General features: G+C 43.9%; 1 protein-coding gene across 3 annotated transcripts in view; it reads right to left on the reverse strand.

Annotated features, from left to right (window-relative positions):
• aff2 (AF4/FMR2 family, member 2) overlaps positions 1–9,171 on the reverse strand; it is a 711,233-nt gene extending 702,062 nt beyond the window's left edge. For all 3 annotated transcript variants that reach the window (XM_063061151.1, XM_063061150.1, XM_063061153.1), the window contains exon 1: positions 8,781–9,171. In XM_063061151.1, coding sequence (XP_062917221.1) covers positions 8,781–8,833 — 53 coding nt within the window. In that variant the 5' untranslated portion in view covers positions 8,834–9,171. The remainder of the gene's footprint in view (positions 1–8,780) is intronic.
• Positions 9,172–15,083: the final 5,912 nt, after the last annotated feature.

The following is a 15,083-nucleotide window of genomic DNA, read 5'->3' on the forward strand; positions in this document are numbered from 1 at the left end:
TATTCTCCTTCAAGGAGCATTGTCTTAAAGGGGTCGACTAGGCGTTCTTCTCCGTGGACCGTAACTTTGTCGTGGTGGAGAAGCTTGCGACTTTCTGCAGTCCTGAGAGCGAATCCATCTACAGCTCCTGCTAGGGTCAGCGATGGCGGTAAGGTCAAGTGGGAGGGTCCAAAGAGCGATCCAACCAAGACTTCAATGGCGGAGCTGGCGGAAGATGTATTTATTTATTTATTTGTTTGTTTGTTTATTTATAAAGATACTGTGTGGAAAACACCCTTCTGGCCCTCGGAGCTGCGTCACCCAGCAACCCCTGATAAACTCTGACTAACCCTAACTTAATCCCAAAAGAATTTACCTGACCGATTACCCTACTAACCGGTATGTCTTTGGACTCTGAGCGGAAACCTGAGAACCCAGAGAAAATGCACACATTCCACAGGGGAAACATACAGAGTCCTTAAACGGACACCGGGATTGAACTCGAAACTCTGATGCCCTGAGCTGTAATAGGATCGCGCTAACCACTACGCCACCATGGTGCCCCAAGCACATCACAATGGCAGTGAAAGGTCTCCAGTTGTCTTGCACTCTGTGTCACTGATCCAGTCTGCCAAGGACCATTCGATGGCTGCCCACATTAAACAAGCTCACACACAGGCTTTCTCCATTTAGGGAATCCATCCTAGTAGGCATTTTCTGTCTCGTGTCTTAAAAATTGTTTCAAAGAGGCAGCCAGTGGCACGTTGCCGAAACAATATAACCCCATCACTCGGGTTTAAGTGTACCACTTGGAAGAAACACTTGGGATCGCATAAAACAGAAGGACCACAAAAACACAACGTCGCTCTACAGTGAGTAAAAGTCTCAACATCCCAACTGCTAAAAGCCAGAGTCACTTCTAAATGAACACCCTGTTTACTTTGCATCAGGTAGATAAGCTTGGCCTGATATAATTCAGGCAGTATCAGAGTTTGATTTATTACCACTTATTTTTATGACATGAAATTTCTTTTTTGGTGGTAGCAGTACAGTGCAAACACAAAGTTATACAAAAACAATATTACTACATATAAAGTAAATAGTGTAAGAAAAAAGAAATATCAAGGTAGTGCATCATACCCAGGAAATTTCACTGTGTTTATGCTTATTATGTATTTTTTGTTTAGAGATACAGCGAGCTGCAATGCCCAGGAACCCACCTTTTTAACACTCGCTAATCACAGCACAATTTACCGTGAACAATTAACCTGCTAACCTGTATGTCTCTGACTCTGGGAAGAAACCAGAACACCTGGGGGAATCCTATATGCTCACAGGGAGAATGGATAACCTCTTTACAGACGGTGCTGGAATTTAACTCTGAAGTCCGGCGCTTATGGCATCCTATGTTTGCACATACAATATCAATACAATATCTCTTTAGAACAGAGATGAAGAGGAATTTCTTTAGTCAGAAGGTGGTGAATCTGTGGAATCCATTGCCACAGATGGCTGTGGAGGCCAGTTCAATGGGTATATTTCAAGTGGAGGTTGATAGGTTCTTGATGAGTAAGGGTGTCAAAGGTTATAGTGAGAAGGCAGGAAAATGGGGTTAACATGGATAATAAGTCGGAAAAGGCAAAAGGTCTGTGTTTCACGATAATCTCTTTGTGGTGCTCGGATGCAGCAGTCTAGTCACACTCAGTAGCCTCTGTTTTTAGGTACCTCCTATACCTAATAAATTTCCATTGAATGTAAAATGTCACTGAATGTAAAATGTCACTTTAAAAAGAGTAAAGAATAGGCAAAGCAATTGACTTTATGCATGTGCAGGTGTATGTATGTAAGTGAGCCCGAAACGTTGACTGTTTACTCTTTTCCATAGATGCTGCCCGGCCTGCTGAGTTCCTCCAGCATTTTGTGTGTGTTACTCAGATTTCCAGCATCTGCAGATTTTCTCTTGTTTATGAGCAGAATTAGGCTGAATTTTTTTTTTAACTTGTCTTTCGCACCATTCTCTATAAACTCTAGAGACTGTTGTGTGTGAAAATCCCGGGAGATCAGCAGTTTCTGAGATCCTCAAACCACCCTGCCTGGCACCAACAATCATTGCAGGGTCAAAGTCACTGAGATCACCTTACTTCCCCATTCTGATGTTTGGTCAGAACAACAACTGAACCTCTTGACCGTGTCTGTGTGCTTTTATGCTTTGAGTTGCTGCCACACGGTTGGCTGATTAGATATTTGCATTGTGTGCAGGTGTATCTAAGAAAGTGACCACCGAGAGTACTGAAACTCACAAGACATTGGTGCTGTTTACAGAACCAATGCCAAGCTATAGATTTGAGTTGCTTGTCAGATGTCATTGAAAAAAGATCAATGGATCAAAATACTAGACTTAAACATACAGAGGGCAGAAGCATTAGCAATGAGAAGCAACGTGCACATTGAGATTAACCCAATGATTAATAATTGATCTTGTAAGCAATCTGTGCAGTTGAACATTAACACAATCCCTTGGCATGATGTAGTAAACTAGTTGCCGCTGCTGTGCTTTGTGTTTCGTTGCCTGACTTCAGTCGTCGGAAAAGCTCAAGAACGGCTCAAACACCCCTGTGCAGAAATGTCAAAGACTCCAGTGCACTTTAAAAATAGACAGCTCTAAAGGTCTATACTTGCAGAAGCCAATGAGTGTGAGCAGGTCCTATCTGAGCCAGGGTTCCTTCTCCATTAGAGCACCAAAAAAAAACCCACACTGTGCTTTTTTCTTGAGAGTTAAATGCACACCACAACATCAGATCAAATGAGTTTTCAACACAATTTGACATTCTGGAGGGGATCGTATATTCAAAACAATGGTGAATTGTTTCAGGTCAGGCACTAAACTCAGAAGCAACAGCTGTACCAGATACAATCTTATTAAAGTTGCCTATTAGCTCTGTAAATCTTTCCTCTTAACACTAATTTGCCAAAAAGGGATTTATATTAAATCTGAGGCACACACCACCCTGGTCAGTTATAAAAAACTTCACAAGATGCACTGAAGGGCTGTGAATTCCTGCAGGACCTAACTGAGCAACATTCCAACAAATTTTATTTTGTTTTAAGAATAAGGTAACCATTAACTGATCATGTGTGTGCCAGGTCAAAGGTTATTGATTTTGTTTAAAACACTGGTCCTCTGTGAATCATCAGGTTGCAAAGAGAATGTTGTCTCAACCATAAAATACCATCTCATGCAAAGCTTTCTCATCTGATGTAGGGTTGATCTAATGCGCGCCCAGTTGCATACGTACTTGTTTGTAAATCATCTTGCCCAAAAGATAAATGGTCTCAGATGCCCAAGTAGAGCACGCAAAATGCTGGCGGAACTCAGCAGGTCAGGTAGCAGCATCTGTGCAGAGGAATAAACAGTTGACGTTTCAGGCGGAGACTCTTCATCAGGACTTGATGTCTTAGCCCGAACAGTTAACTGTTTATTCCTCACCACAGATGCTGCTGCCTGCCCTGATGAATTCCACCAGTATTTTGGGTTCGCTGCGGGAATTGGACTCTGATCGCTGGCACTGTAAGGGATTACCCTGCTGCCCACAATTTCTCTGCTGGTGCAGCTCACATGCAGGTGTAAAAAGGAAACAATGGAAGATCTTGGCCTAAAACATTGACTCCTTATTCCTCTCCATAGATCAGGGCTTCCCTACCTTTTTTATGCCATGGACCCCTACCATTAACCAAGGGGTCCGTGGACCTCAGGTTGAGAAGCCCTGCTATGGATGCTGCCTGACCTCTGACCTGCTGCGTTCCTCCAGCATTTCGTGGTGACTTGCTCAAGACTCCAGCAGCATCTGCAGAATCTCAGCTACACGAGTTATTGTGAATGTGTCTGAGAATGCACAACTGAACCCTGAAGTTCTGATTATGTAAATTTTATAAACATAAAATTAAGCCCATATTTATCCATGGCTACACATATCACCCCAGAAGACCCATTGCATACCCATTGATACTGGCGACAGGTTCATCCCAAACTCATTCTATCCCCACCTGAGAAAGAAACAAGTATATACGACAGATCCCCATGGGCTAGATACCTAATATTATCAGGGTTAGATATTTATTACCACTATAACACAAGAATTTATCTGCATCACAGTAAGGTAAACATGGTTCGGAGATACTGAGACAAGGCCAACAAGCACAGGACAAATAGAACTAAAAAGGAAACAAAGAGATTAGCTACATACGTCTACAAACATTTACCATCATTGCGCTAGCCAGAATCAGATGCACAGTCAACAGACAACAGGAGATGGAATGTGTCATCACAGAGCCAAAACACACTCTAATACACTTCATTTGTAGGCTTCTAGAAGCACACAATCTCAACAAACCAACCAGGACAGAACATATACTACTGTCATACGCAAAGTGCTGGGGGAGCTCAGCAGGCCAGGCAGCATCTATGGAGGGAAATATAAGGCTTGATAAGGCATTGTTCTGACCGCTTTTGGAGCATTCTGAGCAGTTTTGGGCCCATCATCACTCAGGACATGCCCTTTTCTCATTGCTACCATTCGGGAGGAGGTACAGGGGCCTGAAGGCACACACTAAATGATTCAGGAACAGCTTCTTCCACTCTTCCATCATATTTCTGAATGGATGTCAAACCGTGAACACCACCTCACTACTTTTTTGTACTACTCATTTAATTTAACTTATATATACTTATTGTCTTATTGTAATTTACAGTTGTTATTATTATGTATTGCAATGAACATCTGCTGCAAAAACAACAGATTTTACGACATATGCTGGAGATATTCAACCTGATTCTGATTCTGATCTAAGAAAAGATGAGCTAGCACTGGAGAGGGTCCGGAGGAGGTTGACGAGAATGATTCAGTGAATGAAAGGGTTAGCGCATGAGGAGCGTATGATAGCTCTTGGTCTGTACTGACTGGTGTTTAATAGAATGAGGGGGGGATCTCATCGAAACTTATTGAATATTGAAAGGCCTAGGTAGCATGGATGTGGAGAGCATGGGAAATCAAGGACCAGAGTGGGGAAGTCAAGGACCAGAGGGCACAGCCTCAGAAAACAGGGACATCCATTTAGAACAGAAATGAGGAGGGATTTCTTTAGCCAGAGGGTGACGAACCTGTGGAATTTGTTGCCACATAGGGCTGTGGAGGACAAGTCTTTGGGTGTATTTAAAGTGGAGGTTAAGAGATTCTTTATTAGTCAAGGTATCGGAGGTTATGGGGAGAAGACAGAAGAATGCATTTGAGAGGGATAATAAATCAGCCATGATGGAATGGAGGAGCAGATTCAATGGGCTGAATGGCCTAATTTTGCCGCTATGTGTTAACGTCTTGTGGAAATAAACAGTAGCGGTTTCAGGCCAAGCCCTTCACTGGGACACCCTTCATCACCCATCCTGACCTGCTGAGTTCCTCCAGCGTTTTGTGTGTGTTGCTCAAGATTTCTAGCATCTGGTGAGTCTGATATACTGCTGCTCGACAAGCAGAGTCCATTATCTTCCTGATGGAGAGCGTGTGACCTCCACTTGACAGCTGGGACATCAATAATAACGGGCACATGCCAATTATAACATTCCTCAACCTTAAAGACATTCCACCAACCAAAGCAAAGCCAGTGAATAATAAGTTAAGGGTATTAACAGAACAATTAGCATTGAACCAATGCTGACAAAAAGTCAGAGAGCTACAGATAAAAAGAGAAACAGCACAGAAACACAACCTTCTGCCCATCATGTGCATGCTGACCACTATACACTCATTGACATTAATCCTGCTTTGTACAGTCTCCCCACTTTCTTGTCAACTCTACACAGATCCTGCCACTCACTAACTGCCTTAGGGGCAATGTATGGTGGCCACTTTATTAGGTACACCTGGACCTCTGCTCGTTAATGCAAGTATCTAATCAGCCAATCACGTGGCAGCAACTCAATGCTTAAAAGCATGCAGACATGGTCAAGAGGTTCAGTTGTTGTTCAGATCAAACATCAGAAAGGGAAGAAATATGATCTAAATGACTTCGATGGTGGAACGAGCATTAGTGTCAGATGGGGTGGTTTAAGTATCTCAGAAACTGCAGATTTACTGGACTTTTCACACAGCAGTTTCTAGAGCTTACAGAGAAATATGCAAAAAAAAATCAAGCAAGCAGCAGTTCTGTGAGCAAAAACTGGTTGTAAATGAGAGAGGTCAGAGGAGAACGGCCAGACTGGGTCAAGCTGACAGGAAGGCGACAGTAACTGAAATAAACACGCGTTACAATAGAAAAGTGCAGAAGAGCATCCCTGAAAGCACGTCGAACCTTAAACCGTGAAGGAGAAGATCATGCTAGGTTCCACTCCTATGCCCAATAAAAAGGCCACTGAGTGTAAATCTCACCAAGCTACACATCTTTGGGATATGGGAAGATATCTGTAGCACCCAGAAAATCACAGCGAAAACGTGCAAACTCAACACAAGCAGCGTTCAAGTTCAGGATCAAACCCGAGTCTCTGGGCTGTGAGGCAGCGGCTCTGTCAACGGTGCCACCATGCAACCTTGCTGATATTGTAGCAGAAATTCACTTGTGCATCAAATTCCGGCAGGCAGCTGTGGACTATTTGGCTCTAGTGGGGCAATGTGACATGAATGCTTCATCCCTGAGGTGGTGGAGAATGGCACTGGTAGACACCGTCATCTGGCTAAATAAATAAATCCCTCCTCATCTCTGTTCTAAATGGACATTCTTCTGTTCTGAGGCTATACACTCTGGTCACAGACTCCCCACTGTAGGGAACATCCTCTCCACATCTTCTCTACCTAGGCCTTTCAATATTCGATAAGTTTCAATAAGTTTCAAGAAAGAGACGGATAGAGCTCTTAATGATAGCGGAATCAAAGGTTATGGGGATAAGGCAAGAACTGGATACTGATTGTGGATGATCAGCCATGATCACAGTGAATGGCGGTGCTGGCTCGAAGGGCCGAATGGCCTACTCCTGCACCTATTGTCTATTGTCAATAAGATCCCCCCCATCATTCTTCTAAACCCGTGAGGACAGGCCCAGAGCCATCAAACACTCATGCATTAACACTTATGATAACTCCCATTTGGAAGGAGGAATTTAAAACTCTCTATTGCACTTTTTTTTTAATAGTCACAGCTTTTCTTTATTTATAATTGGTATTTGTATTGGTCACAAATACCAAGATACAGTGAAAAGCTTGTGTACTGTTCAAACAGATAAAGTCATTACACTGAGGCAGAATAAGGTAAAAAAAAGCACTAACAATACAGAATAAAGAATAAAGCTACTGAGAAAGTACAGTGCAGGTGAAGGATAAAGTACAAGATCATAATGAGCTCAATCAATACTGTCATTCTTTCCAAAGGCCAATTCAACGACAAATGTGGTCAAGTCAAGAATTTTCTTCACAAGTCCAGCGAGGGTCCACGTAGATTCTGTAAGGATTTCCCAGTCCAGCTGACACCCACAGATACAAGAGGGGAGAGATTTACCTGAGAGGTAACTTCATTGCCCAGACAGTAATGAGTACCTGGAATGAGCTGCCAGGTGAGGCAGTTTGAGGCAGTGACAATTGAAACACTGAAGAGGCATTTTGACAAATACATGGCGGGGAAGGGCCTGGAGGGATATGGGCCAAACTTGAGCATCTGTGACAAGTCGGGAGGATGCTGTGGTGGACAGTGGACATGAAGCAGTTAGGCCAAAGGGCCTGTTACAGTGCTGTATTACTCTATAACACTAATGACAAACACATGTCTCAGTTAACCCCTCGAAGACCACTGTATTGTTGTACAATGATTCTAGCCCACACCCACCTCAGTAACTGGACAACACCTTTACATAAAACATTGAGCATCAAACACTATAACACAGTACAAGCCCTTTGGCCCCAAAACATTTTGCCAATCTTCTCACCTACTTTGAGGAAAATTTTCCCTCCTGCACAACCCTCCATTTTTCTATCATCCATGTGTCTATCTCAGAGTTTCTTAAATGTCTCTAAGCTATCTGCCTCTACCACCCTTGGCAGGTCATTCCACACACCCACCACTCTCTACTTGGAAGCCACACAATGAGATTCTCCTAGAGATACCAGACTTTCCTTTGGTGGACCTTACCACTTGGAGCATGTCACCAAGAGAGTCCGCATTATATAAAAAAAAACACAAATGCCCTTCCAAGAAGTCATCCAGCCAAGTCTGGTCATCACAAAGTTGCAAGGGTGACATTTTTGAGGTGAGAGGAAGAAATTGTCTGTCAACTCAAAGTTTGCAAGCATCTACAAACTATAATCATTCAAACATCCATACTGAATAATGATGTACAATTTACAATACGTTGCAGCTCTAAGCCACCTAGAATTTGCCTCGTATTAAAAAGAAACATATGTCTGAGAGAGTAGTGACCTCAAAAAGCCAGCAGTAACCCTCTTGTTAATTAGAAACACCAGTCAGGGTTATTCAGATGAAAACTTAAGTCAGTGTTGAATGTCACTAGGTGTCTCTGGTGTGTTATATACACAAAGCTTTGCAAAAAAAAAATAAAATACAACACAAAGAAACCTTTCCAGCTGAATCAGTGTGGCAAAATTCAGCCGTCCTAGAGGCCACTACACAGCTCACAGAAAAGGGTGCAATATATCTGCGTTTTACAGGAACAACGCCGAAACAGGCGCCAGGGGCAGTGGAGACGATAAACGCTTGAACTAACGCATGAAGGAGCTTTATTCAAAACAAAAGAGAGAGAGACCTACCACGATTGTTCCAGTTCCCAGTCTCTGAAGAAGTCGAACTCGAAAAGGTCCATAGCAGTGCGTTAAGCTATAAGGGACTAGTGTCCTTGGCAGGAGTGGCCCGGTTCTGCATACGGCGATTGTTCGCTAACTGTAACCGTACTGTACGCGCTGGCTGCCTCTCGCAGTGGGAGAATGTTGGCTGTCTTGGCTGTGCGAGGCAGAATCAACATCTCTCTCTCTCTCTCTCTCTCTCTCTCTCTCTCTCTCTCTCTCTCTCGCTCTCTCTCTCTCCCTCTCCCTCTCTCTCTCTCTCTCTCTCTCTCACACACACACACACAGGGAGGTGGAGCCTCAGTCAGTGAGAAGCCATGACATGGAGCTTGCAAAAAAAAACGCTATCTGCTGTGGATCTGACAGATTCGGCCGAACCTTTGGCATGGACAGCAGGGTGGATCGGACGCCAGACCCCAAGTGCATACCCTCACTCCACGTCTGGACCATCAACAACACTCCACATCTCCCAGCCTTTGCAATCCAAACACCACCTCCCCCCACCCCTCGTTCGTCCCTCACTCTGCCCCCCCCCCAAGCGGGGAACTCAGTTGAAACTCATTTCATTTCTGCAGTTGAGATGGTGTCCAGGGTTCCTGGGCTCCCAGTCTGCTACCACCTCCTCCAACTTGGCTCTGGCTGAAACGTTTTCCTCTCCGAGGTTTGGAGGAAGGCAAGCCACCTTGTGGTACGCCTGTTATACCGCAGACCACAACTATCAGAGGACCCCAGTTCCCATCCTCCTCCAGTTCAAAGGGGGCATTGGAGAAATCAGGTATCACAAGCAGAGTCAGCAGGCCAGGTGGCACCTGAGGGATACATATAGGGTAAATGCAAGTAGGCTTTTTCCACTGAAGTTGAGACTAGAACTAGAGGTCACATGTTAAGGTTGAAAGGTAAAATGTTTAAGGAGAACATGAGGGGGAACTTCTTCAATTCGAGGGTGGTGAGAGTGCAGAACGAGCTGCCAATGCAAATGGTGGATGTGGGTTCGATTTCAATATTTAAGAGACACTTGGATAGGAATGTGGATGTGAGGGGTAAGGAGGGCTATGGTCCAGGTGCAGGTCCATGGGATGAGGCAGGGTAATAGTTAAGAACAGACTAGACGGGCCGAAGGGCCTGTTTCTGTGCTGTAGTTCTTTGACTCTCTTTATAGAGGGAAATAAACAGTCGATGTTTTAGCTCGCGATCTTTTGTCAGGAAAAGGGATCTGGGTCTGCTGAGTTCCTCCAGAATTTGTGTGTTTTGCTCTGGATTTCCAGCATCTGCAGAATCTCTCATGTTTATAGATGCTGCCTGACCTCTACATTCCTCCAGCATTTTGTGTGTGTTACTCTGGATTTCCGCCATCTGCACAATCTCTTGTGTTTGTAAATCAAAGCTCTGCAGTCCGTGGAGAATTACACAGCTAACCGGAGAGAGTTCCATCAATATGGAAGGCACAGCAGCAGAACTAGTAGTCCTGATGAAGGGCTCCGACACAAAATGTTGACTCTATTCCCTCTACAGATGCCACCTGAGCTGCTGAGTTCCTCCAGTATTTTGTGTGTGTGTGTTTCTCTGGACTTCCAGCATCTGCAGAATCTATTGTGTATCACAAGCAGATTGTTATCAAGACAGAGAGGTAAATAAGAGGGATGGACAACCTCATATTGCTCATTTGTTTTTGCAACATGGTAGGATGACATCTGGACCTTAGGTCAATTCTAGCTCAGAACGTTCCATTAATGTCATTCCCTCACATATAACCCTGTAATAGTTCTTTTCTCACCTCACTCCTACCCCCAAGTCTTCTGAAACTGGTTTATTATTCTGAAATGTACCAAAACATACAGTGGAAAGCCTTTACTTCCAGGTCATACAGACAGATCATTCCATATATTAGTACATCAAGGAAGCAGAAAGAAAATCAGAATGCAGAATAGAGTGTTGCAGCTGCAAGGAAGTGAAGTGCAGGTGGACAAATAAAGTGCAAGGGCTGTGATGAGGTAGATTAGGAGATCAAGGGTGTTTAATTTTAATTTAGAGATACAATACAGTAACAGGCCCTTCTGGCCCATCGAGCCCGTGCTGCCCGATTCCACCCATGTGACCAATTTAGCTACTTCCCCACATGGCTTTGGGATGTGAGAGGGAACTGGAGCAGCCAGAGGAAACCCATGCAGTGGCGGGGAGAACGTGCGAACTCCTTACTGACAGCAGTGTAATTGAACCAGGGTCACTGCCATGGTAACAGTGGCACACTAACCGTGTAACCATGGTACACTAACCGTTATGGTACAGACCTGCCCCAAACAAACATGCAAATATGGCACAGTTTATTTGATAGGAAGTTCTGATGATCTGAGTGTTGACAAATGCTGGGAGTGCTTAGCATGTCAGGCTGCAAGGATTTCCCGCACTCTCTGTCCATTTTCAACAGTTTCTTTGGGCAGGGCTGCATTGAACTCTTGGTGCAGGCCAAATTTAGAATGAAGAGCAAATAATCTGCAAAGACACAGGAAGTAACCAGAGGGTCAACATAGTGGCCCTGAATTTGCTCTGCTCCTTGCTCCAGGCGCCTGTGGAGGTAAATTCAGGCTGAGCATCGCAGTTTAATTCAGAGAGAGTGGTATCCCGCCCAGTGAGACTGTACACTGAGTCTAGGCAAAAGGCAATAGAAGTGCAATCATTCAAATCAACTGTGATGTTCTCCTTAGAGGTTTTTTCCCTTAATGGAGAGTGCCTGTGAGTGACTTTGTTTAATGTGGGGAGGCTGATACACAGGTCCTTGACAGATCGGGGTCAGGATCCGGTGCTACGGAATGCAAGGTGACTGGGGATCCTTCACTGATGCAGCTTCCTCCGCCTGCACTGCTGTTGTGATGTGTCATCATCGTCCATCAGCTCTACTCATGAGCTCTTGGTTGGATCGCTGTTTGTCTGGAGCCTTCCCCCTTGACTGAGCCACCATGACCTATACCAGGAGCTAAGCTCCAGACAGCATAGCTGTTGGGGTCTCAGGAACTGACAAGCCCTTCCACCATAAAAAGGTGATGAAATCTAGGTGATACCTGCTCTTCCAGAGAGATGTGAGTGGTCCCATTACATTGAAGAGAATCGGAGCTGATATTTATCCCCCAGCCTCTGTCGGCCAAAAAAGGAAGGATATCTTTCTCATTGTGCCCTTGTGGGATCTCTTTGTGCCCAAAACACCTATCACCTTACCTGCAGAAACCACTCCATCAAGCACGAAGTTCACTGGGGCGTCCCGTAGTCATGAGGGTTATAGAAATTTCAGGTTCTCTCTCTTTTTGCCAGTTTATTGGTCCCCAGTGATAGTTGGCAATTTGCAAGTTTTGCCTCCCACTGTCCTTGCCTGACAGTAAGGAGACTTTTAATCCAAAACGTACTTGTAAATGGATCCGAGCCATTCCAATATGGACCATGGCTGCAGCTTATGAACTTCGAGCTGCTAGTTTTACTGAGGCGGAAAATAAAATTTATTTTGCCAGCAACGGGAATGCCCAGGCCTATCCTCCGCTTGTTTTCCCTTGTTTGCCAGGACTGTCGGCATCCAAAAGCAACCAATCTGTGAAATTAATTCCCAACGCACAGTGGCGGTACCTGTGAACACGTGTATGTAGGGAATTCCATTCTGCATTCTCATCACCCAGCAATGTGCTAAGCTCTGAATTCCTGTCTTGATATTTTGTTTGATAACTATATGTGACAAATCATCCATGGTATAAATAGAGTACGTGTATAGAGGCATTGAGGGCGATACTCATCACACTCATGAAAGAGACTGGCACTCACGTTACAGGGTCATAAGTCCATTAGGAAATGCAAGCAGGAGTAGAACATTCTGGCTCGAAGCCTATCTCACCATTCAAATATCCTAATCGCCTTTACTGCACATCACAGCCTGGTATGGAAACACCAATGTCCTGGAATAGAAAAGTCTAGAAAATGTCTAGACGAAGCCCTCCCCAACAATGGCATCCATCATCATAGCATTGAGGGAATGCTCTCTTCTCACTGCTACCATTGGGCCGGAGGTTCCACACCACCAATTTCAGGAATAATTATTACCCTACATCCATAAGGTTCCTGAACCAGTGTGGACAACTTCACTCACCCCAGCAGGGAATTAACTCCACTACCTGTTGACTCACTTTCAAGGACTCTACGACTCATGTTCTCAGTATTATTTAGTTACTTTTTTATTATTTGCAAAATTTGTCTTCTTTTGGTTGTTGTCTGTCTTAATTTATGTATAGTTTTTCGTAAATTTAACTGCATGTCTCTATTTTCCTGTAAATGATTGCAAGAAAATGAATCGCAAGATAGTATTTAGTGATGTTTGCTGTACGTATTTTGATAATAAATTTACTTTGACTTTGATTTTAAGTTCCTCTGAGCCCTCAGTTCTACATCCTCTTCAAGTAGCCCCAACGATCTAGTCTTCACAACTTTCCAGAGTTCCACCACTCTCTGTCGGAACTATTTGGTTATTTGGGGCTCCCAGCCTCCTCCAACAGAGTTACACATGTGCACAATCCAAGGGTGCCCAGATGGTAGCTTCCTTGCCATTGAGTCTGAAGGCCATGGGTTTAAATTCCACTCAAGAAACTTGAGTATGAAACTTCAGCTGAGGTCCCAGTATTTTATAATTGCAGTCCAGATTCAGATTCATATTCAGATTTATTTATCGTCGTCGTCGTAGCTATCCCTTGAGGTCAAGGATGGTGGTCTTCGTTCTGAAGAAGTGGCCCACAGAGTGAAGGCACCTGTGCGTGTATTTGTTTAATATGTACTTGATGTTGCACTCCAAGAAGCACACGATACTTCACAATTCAACTAACTGATTCCAATGGCATGGAAACCACGACGATTGGAGCTGATGGATTTGTTGCAGCCTTCATCCACCTTCACAGCCGCTGAGTTCGAAGTAACTTCGTCCGCCTGTTCCACCGTTGAGGTCTTGGCTGGATTGTTCTTTGTAAGGGACCTCACCCTCGACCTTACCCCCATGGGTGACCCCACCAGGAGCATAGCTCCAGACGGCATTGCTCTTGGGATCACAGGACCACACAAGCTTCTCAACCACGACAAGGTGACAATCCACGGAGAAGTTTATTTATCACATCTACATCGGAACATACAGTCAATGCATAATTTGCATTAACAACCAACACTACCTAAGGATGTGCTAGGGGGCTGCTCATAATGTTTGCCACACTTTCTGGCGCCAGAATAGCATGCCCACAATGTTCAGCAGAGCAGCACAGAACAAAACAACAACAGCAAATGAGATTTCATCAGCTCTAGAGAGGAGATGACAGATTTCAAGGCATTACTTTACAGAATACTGGTAGTTCTCTCCAGCTCCTTGTCAATATGAATTACTCTATGAACATCAAAAATCAATAATTTGGTCATTTAATTCTTCTGGTGGTTGTAGGAGCATTCTGTGTACAAATTGACTCGAGTGCTTCTCACAAAGCAACAATGGCCACAGCTCATTGCCTAAGTTTGTGCTATAGAAATGTGGTTTATAGAAACAGGCCTTTCTGGTCCATAAGCTCGCTCACTCAATAACACCCGTTTGACCCATTACCCTGTTAAAGCATACGTCTTTGGAATATAGGAGGAAACCAGAGTACCTGGAGGAAATCTACATGGTCACATAGAGAGCATAGAAACAATGGTGGGAATTGAACCTATTTCATTGGCCCATTCCAGTTCTGATGAAGGGTCTCAGACAGAAATGTCAGCTCTTTATTCCACTCCATAGATGCTGCTTGCCCTGCTGAGTTCTTCCAGCATTTTGTGTGTGTTGCCCTGGTGCTGTAAGAATGTTATGCTAACTGCTACACTACCATGCCATCCCTTTGTTGGAAACTGAGATGACCAGTTGTCTGTAATATTTCCTGTTAATTCCTCATGATACAGATTGCAATGACTAAAAATTATCCATAGCAGCAAATGGCTGGCTAATATATTCCTGATTCTTAATTCAATAGAATATTTTTATTAAAATAACAGGACTGCCTCAATAATCTGGAATATGATCATACAAAAAGCAACTGGCCACAGCAGAAAAAAGAAAACTTACTCTGTGGTGAGAGAAAAAAATAAACTGTTCTATTGCCAGGTGCTACACTTTAACAAATGGGTGTTGATAAATATAATGTGGAAACATTTATTATTAGTCAGTTACCAACAGTAGCCACATGTCAGTGAACAACTCAAAAAATTATACACCAACTTCAGTAATAATTT

The sequence above is a fragment of the Mobula hypostoma genome, chromosome 10, assembly GCF_963921235.1.
Source record: "Mobula hypostoma chromosome 10, sMobHyp1.1, whole genome shotgun sequence".
Taxonomy (NCBI): Eukaryota; Metazoa; Chordata; class Chondrichthyes; order Myliobatiformes; family Myliobatidae; genus Mobula; species Mobula hypostoma.